Source organism: Empidonax traillii, unplaced genomic scaffold (assembly GCF_003031625.1).
Source record: "Empidonax traillii isolate 1590-97213 ecotype Southwest subspecies unplaced genomic scaffold, ASM303162v1 scaffold812:size654646, whole genome shotgun sequence".
NCBI lineage: Eukaryota > Metazoa > Chordata > Aves > Passeriformes > Tyrannidae > Empidonax > Empidonax traillii.
In genome coordinates this window covers 45,307-52,517 of record NW_020956005.1, presented here as the reverse complement: position 1 = coordinate 52,517, position 7,211 = coordinate 45,307, and the positions used below count along the sequence as shown (strand labels likewise).

Genomic DNA, 7,211 nt, shown 5'->3' with positions numbered 1-7,211 from the left:
AAAACTGAGCTTGCTGATTTGTTAAAAAATAAAAGCAATGACAGACAGAAATGCTTTCACAACCTGCGCCTGGCAGGATTCTACCAAATAATTTCCCCCCCAGCAAAACCAGCACGTGGAGTCAGAATTGACTAAAAACAGATCAATCTAATTCTGATGTCCCTGCACAGTTAAAAAAGTAAACAGTGTAAAGAGGTGACAAATAAATTAGATGCTTCAAGTTGTTGGCTCAGTTTTAATAATTTAAGGTGTCTCAGCAAGAAAAATTATTTGCAATATGTAGTTGGAAGGCAGCACTCGGGCAGTCACAAATTGGCTTATTCACATGGATTTAATCCAATTTTTAAATAAAAGCGTATTTATGGGTAAGAGATTTCTATATGACTATTAGTCTTGGATCTACCTAATAGCAGCTACTTCCACACAGCATGCACATGAGAGAAACCTCAGCTTCTATAGTAAGTTTAGTGACAGAAACCTGCCAAATATGCCATATGTAGCAATAATAACAGAAATAACACAAATAATAAGCTTTTAAGAGCTTCAGACTGGGGTGAGGTCACAGGAGACTGTGACACTGCAAAGCTGAATTCTTTTCTTTTCTGAAGCTTGATCAGGAGAAGCCAACACAAAATGGCACCATGAGTCATGGGGGCTTAAAAAAAGGGCTTTGCCTTCAGGGAAAACCTTTTCCCTGCACGTCCCAACAGCCAGTTGAGGGATGAAAGTGGTCCAGGGAAAGTGCAATCAAGAGCTTGGATTGTACAATTCCGGTGTGTCACAGCGCGTTAACCCCACAGCACTGCAGCCTCTGCCTTCCCAAACCAGAGAATTAATCAGGTCCATGTCTGCACAGCCCTCTTTAGAGCTGAAATGCCGTGTCAAGGTCGAGAGCTGACTTTAAGGTAAGCAAGGGAGGGGCTCCTCATCCTGAACCTCACCTGAGATCCGTATTTGCACCTCCTCTTCCTCCTTCCTCTCCATCAGTTCGCTCTCAGAGGGGTTTTCATCGCTGTGAGCCTCCCGAGCATCAAAAAAGTGCTCGCCGCTCTCCTCGGCCCCCACCCCTTCCAGCTCCGGGGTGGGCGCCTCCAGGGTCGCGCTCCCACGGTCCGTTCCCAAATTCCCACCGGGCCTGGGGTCTCTCCCCACCAGCTGCATGGCATCCCCTGGGGCTGGAGACTCAGCTGAAGTCCGGAGGCCATAACCAGCTGTGGGCTCCTCAGTTCTGGGAGGCGTTCTGTCCGATCCAGGCTGGAATTTGTCGCTGTCGGAGTGCTGGAGCTCGTTCCCGCTCTCCTGGGAGACAGTCCTGAACCTGGGGAAGCGCTGCCGCTCTTCCAGGGTCCCCTTCTCAGCCAGGCCAAACTGCTGCACCAACAGCTGCCTCAGCAAACCCACTGCAAGGACAGGCAACGTTCACAGTGATTAAACCAGACGAAAAGGTCACCCCTTCAGCCAAGGTGCATCCTCCTCTCGCTGCTCTTGGTAGGAGAAACAGGGATAAAAATAAATGCATGAAGGGCTCAGGTCTTGCTCATTTCACCTTATAAGTGAGAGCAAACATGTCAGCGCCAGTTCCATCTTCTTAGAGGAAAAACAAAGGAATTGTCTACTGGAATTAGCTGGAGTGCCTGGGTTTTACCCTGCAAAACAGCTGTGGCTGTGACAGGGGATTCCCACCTGAGGAAGGAGCATCTTGTGACTATTCCACTCGATTTTGAAATGACAGATCAGGAAAAAAAAAAAAAAAAAAAACACCTGAAGAAATGTTTTCCCTAAAATTTCATGCAAATTTATGCCTGTTTGAACTTCAACCCACATTCCTTTAGTTCTCAAATTATCCCAACCAAACACTTCAAAATAAGGACATATTGTTCAAAACAAAGCTGGGATGCTGTCAAGAGTATAACTGTTCATCCTCTCCACAGAGAGTGCTCTCGTCACACCCCCCAAAAAAAAAAGCTATGATGTCATGCAAAGGAAAAGTCACTCATCTCAAAACTTGAGTGACCCTCTGGTGCTGTTGGAGAGCTGCAAACTCTGAGCAGTCAGGAGATGGTGTAAGGTCACTAATACTGTCCTTGCACACCCCCAGACTAAGATTATTTTAGCACTGGCCTCTGAAAACAAATACCAAGAGAATTTCTGTAACATTCACAGTCAGAAAGGGACTTTGAGTCCTGTAAGAAGAAGAATAAATGGATTAAGAGATCCAAGGTAACTCAGATATTGCAGAGAACTGTCATTACTTCTACAGAGGGAAGAACTGGGGCCAAGGATATGAGTGCTCTGCGTTTTGGGAGAAGCAAAGAGCCCACAGAGCAGCAATAGAGAGTCTTCCCCCCAAGTACAACAGAGGGACTGAGTGTCCCTTTCGGAGTTGCCAAGAAGAGATATATGGATTAATGAATTCATTCAAATTTTAGGAAGTTCTATTTAGGAATTGCACAGCTAGAGCTGATGGAGTAGGTTGCAGAGCCCTGCATTATTCCTCTGAAAGGAGATTTACTGGAGAACAGAGGAAGTGATTAAAAATCTTCTATAAACTACTTTAAAGAATAATCTGTCCATCAGAAAAACTTTTTAACACATACAAGTGTTGATCTAATTATACCCAACCACCTCCAAGTCCTCAGGAAATCAGAACTTGGACTTTGTCAAGTTCACATACATCCAATTTTCAGGATTTTACAAAAAAAAAAGAGTCAAAAATCATGAAACCTCCCATTTCCATAGCAGTGGAGCAGGACAGAAGTCCACAGCTGACTGCCTTGTCTTAAAAATTCACTGCTGACCAGCAATGGCACTGTCCAGCACTGCACTAAGTTCTGCAATATAATTTTGTCCTCAAAGCACTCCATGGACAGCAACAATTCATTAACACCATCATTTTAAGCGTGGGAAAACCACAGGAAAACAATGAGACGCCTTGAAGCCAAGGGAAGGGTCAAAGTATGAATCCAGAACTTCAAATTCCTGGCTGTCAGATCCATTTTTGCTGTGAAATACAGCACAGGGAGCACTGATAATTAATAGGAACAGGCTTTTGATTTTAATTTAGATCACTGATGGCTGACCTAACGATTTCCAGCTCTAAAATCACATCCCAGTGGACGCTGCCCATGGATACTCACAGTTCCTCAATGCATCCCGTGCCCACTGCCCCTCTGACAGCGAGGGGGAACTGGTGGCTGTGTGTTCATAACCTGCAGAGGAGTCTTTGAGCGTCAGCTCTGCCTGCTGCACCTTCTCAAACTGCCCTTCAGACACCAGCAGACTTTCCACCTTGGCCTTCTCAGACATGATGGGTGAGGAGGACTGAGCGTTCAGCATTAAGGGAGATTCCAGTCCCAAATCTTTATCTGGTGAACAGACAACAGACATTCGGGTTAAACAGCCATGTCAAATATGAAACAGAGGGGAATGGGTCAGAGGTGCATTTCCAAGAGGTTCAGTATCACTTCTCCACACGACTTGTGAAGGAATCGTTCCTTCCCAGAAAAAAACACCCAAGATCTCCAAGCCAGGAGGAAATATGGTTTGGCACATCTGCACTCCACGCAGCACATCCACTGAGCCCATTTACCCGAATCCCTGGTTTTTACCTGGGCTTTGGAGGCTGCTGGCAGGAATGTCGTGCTGCTCTTTGAGCTTCTGCTGCTCCTCTTCTTCACGCTCCTCCCTGCAGGGAGGGAAGAACCAGCACACGTTCCTTTAGTCGCATTGATCTGAGCCTCTGCAGGAGAATCCCTGCTCTGGCTGCCAATCTCTGAGCTGGAAAAAGGAAAAGCAGCCCTTCCTCCTCCAGCTTTTACTTACTCTCCAGGGCCTGACTGTGGTAATGGAATCACTCTCCTGGCACTCCCCATTTTCACAGTCCCTGCCATCTGGGCTATAAGGTCCTGCCACCTGCAGCAGAAACATCAAATAAAGACATGCAACAAGTGAAGCATAATGAATTCTTTTCTGTTTAACACCTCTTAAATCCAGCTAATACATTACTGCTTTTCTGATCAACAGAAACAGCTTTTGTTAAAGTTCTGTTGCATTCAATTCCCCAGTAATGCCCAGCAATCACAGGTGAACACTCACCTCACCAGGATACTTTTCAGCAGAAGGAAATGATAGACAGGACCTTAGCAGTTGTCAGATAAACCAGTTATTTTATATATAAATATATAAAAAAGCATTATTTCACCTATTACTGAAGAGTTTCATACATGACATATGACAACTTGCCGTGTATCCCATGAGTAAGTCTTACACTTCAGAAGAAAAGCATTTTCTACCAAAAATGAAATAAAATCTTTTAGCCAAGGAATCTAATTCCTGCACTGGGGTTGCTTATGATGCCAGCATCCAAGTCTGCAGAGATACCTGGTTCTGCATGAAGATGCAGGATTATTTCATCTAATCTGGCAGTCAGTCACATAAAACCAGAACTTCAAGGGTAAAAAAAAAAGGCATTTTTAAGGTCAGAACAGGTCTGGAGCGAGTCAGAGAGCAAACACAACAACAGAAACACTGTGTGGGTTTGGGGTTTTTAATACATTTAATACCCATGCTCACTAATATGTGTGTGTTCACCCTCTCCTGCTTTCTCCAACTTAGGAGAGACTTAGATCATCATAGCTGTGCTTTTTGCTTAGAGGAGGAACTCAGGACCTGCTCAGGTACTGAAACACCTCTGGAGGACACCAAACCAAGCAGCAGCTGGAGCTGAACCAGTTACTTACACGTTCTTCTCGGAGACAGTCTGTGCCACCAGCTCGTAAATGTGAGCGCCGTTCTCCGACATGGAGATGACGAAGAAAGCTTTGTTATCTGCATCAGCACAGGGAAGGAAGGGTTTAATGAGGTGCCCTGTGCCACACAGCTTTCTGAAAAGTCCTAAAACAAGCCATAACCCCGGCCCAAAGCAAGGACAGAACAGTTCATGAGATAACCCTCCAGCACTATAATTATGGACACATCGACCTTGCCCTATCCAGGAAATTTGTCCTCAAAAAAAAAAAAAATTTAAAAAAAAAAAAGCCATTTAGAAAAAGCTTTATTTCTCCTCTGTTCCCTCCTAATAATTTGCAGAGTACCTTTCATCTAACACAATCAGAGTACTTTAATTTAGAAGCCTATTTAAAACCCCAGCAATGCCTATTACCGATGCAGAGGAGTTAAACAGCTCATACATACTAAGCACGATGTTGGACAACCAAGAATTAAGCCCACGCAGTTTCCCGTGTTCTACTCTGGATCTCTACGCAGAAACTTCCATCCCCAGCTGAGCTAAGCTTTATTTTTGGCTGCTCCTTTTGCCTCCTCAGTGGGGCACACTGACCTGTTGCCACCTGACGAACCAGAACGGTGTTGAGTTTGATGATGGGGCTGAAGGTGTGTTTGCTGTCGGCCGTGGAGGCCAAGATCTTGCTGTGGCACTTCAGCACCAGTTTATCATCTTGTTTCTGCAGCAGCACCAGAATGTCCTCCAGCAGCAGAGTGTAGAGATCTGCCCAGAGTGCAAAAAGAACCCAGGATGAGTTAAAGACTCAGAGTTTCCTATCACACCCCTGCAGAAGGCAAAAAGCAGCATTTTTGATTACTCATGCAGAGGCAGCAATCAGTGCTGTGCCATTCCAGGCAAAGCTTGCAAATCTTCCTCGTGAAAACTACAGCAGAAAGCTACAGATGGAATTGGATCATCTCAAGACTGACTGCTGTGTCCCTGCATGGCCCTAATGATGCTCCAGCACATTTCAGAATTGACAAGAATAATTTAATCAGCTCTGAGGAGCACACAGGCATTATTACATGTGGCAGCAAGAAGAATAATTGGGAGCTGAGCAATGCTTTCTCCTTCTCTCCTTCCCAGCAAGCACACACACAGACCCAGGGAAGGCCAGGGGATGGCACAGACTCACCAATGGTTTTGTCACGATTCACCTTCCAAGTCAGAGGCCCTTCATGGAGCATTTTCCTCTTTGTTAGGTCCAAGTTCTGTCACCAGGGGAAAGACAAAAAAAAAAAAAAGGAGCACTATGAAATTTCCATGGAAGCAAGTCATGATAAAACACTGGGCTGCCAGAGGGACTCCACTTGGGAGAGAAGCAGCAGAACCCAGTCTGGGAAAAGAAAGCAGGTTGTGAGTGGAACCCAAAATGTTGTGAGAGATGTTTGCTATCACTCTTCCTCTTTCACTGCTCCTTTGCAGATGCTGAGTGTCACAGGGGTGGAGGATTTTCCCACCAAGCCAAGCTCCTAAGGCATTAGGATGCCACCCTTTTCCTAGGAGGAGCTTTTCCACTATCCTGCATCAAGTTTGCAGTTCCAGCATTACAACTGGTTAATGCTTCAGCAGTTGATTTGCAAGTCAAGTGTGCCTACAAAATGATATACAAATCATCCCAATGATCTGACGGAATTTATAATGTCAATGGATTCTTCAGGCATTTCAGTGCTTGTGACATTTAGATCTGCAGGCAGAAGTGACAATTTTCACAATTCATCCCTTCCAAGTCTCAGAGTCTACAATCAATGACAGCAAGATTTCATAACTGCCAGCGAGTTGTTCACTTCCTCTCTGAATGCCTGCAAGTTTTTTATTTGTGGGAAGGATACATGGCACAGTTTTACAGAAAAGTCTCCAGATTAAAATTCTTTTGGCTACACACTGGCTTTTGGGGGAGCAACGAGCCTGTACACAAGCTCTTCTCTTAAAGCCAAGTGCACTGCTACACCTCATGGCTCTCTGAGGCCTCCCCACTTCCAACAGCACTCTTAGATGTGCCATCACATGAGATATAATCCCCAATACGACTCATCACCCATCAGGTATCTCTTATGGGACACACTGCTTGAGCTCTGACCACCCAGATTTGTTGCCCAGAGCTGACCAGCTCCACTAACACCATTATGTGCAGAACTGGGTTGTTACATCCACAGAGATCTTGAGGAAGGTGGCAAAACTCACATTTTTGAGACTAAATGTTTTCATTTTTGTACAGAATTATTTACCTCTGACGACCACTTGCCTGTACATCGGAAGGCTGTGGTAGAAATTAGCACAAACTGAATGGCAGGACTGCAAACACAATTTACAAAGAGATGGGTTTTCATGTTTTCAACTCACCCTGAACTCATCCATCATGGGATCCTCAGACTGCTTCAGGTAGGACAGGTCGAGCCGACGCTGGTAATCTTCCAAATGCTGCAGA

General features: G+C 45.1%; 1 protein-coding gene across 2 annotated transcripts in view; it reads right to left on the bottom strand.

Annotated features, from left to right (window-relative positions):
• Window positions 1–885: 885 nt before the first annotated feature.
• Window positions 886–7,211, bottom strand: part of ARHGEF12 (Rho guanine nucleotide exchange factor 12) — a 33,296-nt gene continuing 26,970 nt past the window's right edge. Inside the window, exons 30-37 of one of the 2 annotated variants that reach the window (XM_027901777.1) lie at window positions 7,127–7,204; window positions 5,919–5,994; window positions 5,339–5,506; window positions 4,740–4,827; window positions 3,823–3,912; window positions 3,609–3,685; window positions 3,138–3,365; window positions 886–1,400 (exon numbers count right to left, since the gene is read on the bottom strand). In XM_027901777.1, the coding sequence (XP_027757578.1) occupies window positions 901–1,400; window positions 3,138–3,365; window positions 3,609–3,685; window positions 3,823–3,912; window positions 4,740–4,827; window positions 5,339–5,506; window positions 5,919–5,994; window positions 7,127–7,204 (1,305 nt within the window). In that variant the 3' untranslated portion in view covers window positions 886–900. Of the gene's footprint in view, window positions 1,401–3,137; window positions 3,370–3,608; window positions 3,686–3,822; window positions 3,913–4,739; window positions 4,828–5,338; window positions 5,507–5,918; window positions 5,995–7,126; window positions 7,205–7,211 lie in introns of both variants that reach the window. The other variant, XM_027901776.1, reaches the window with a different exon arrangement.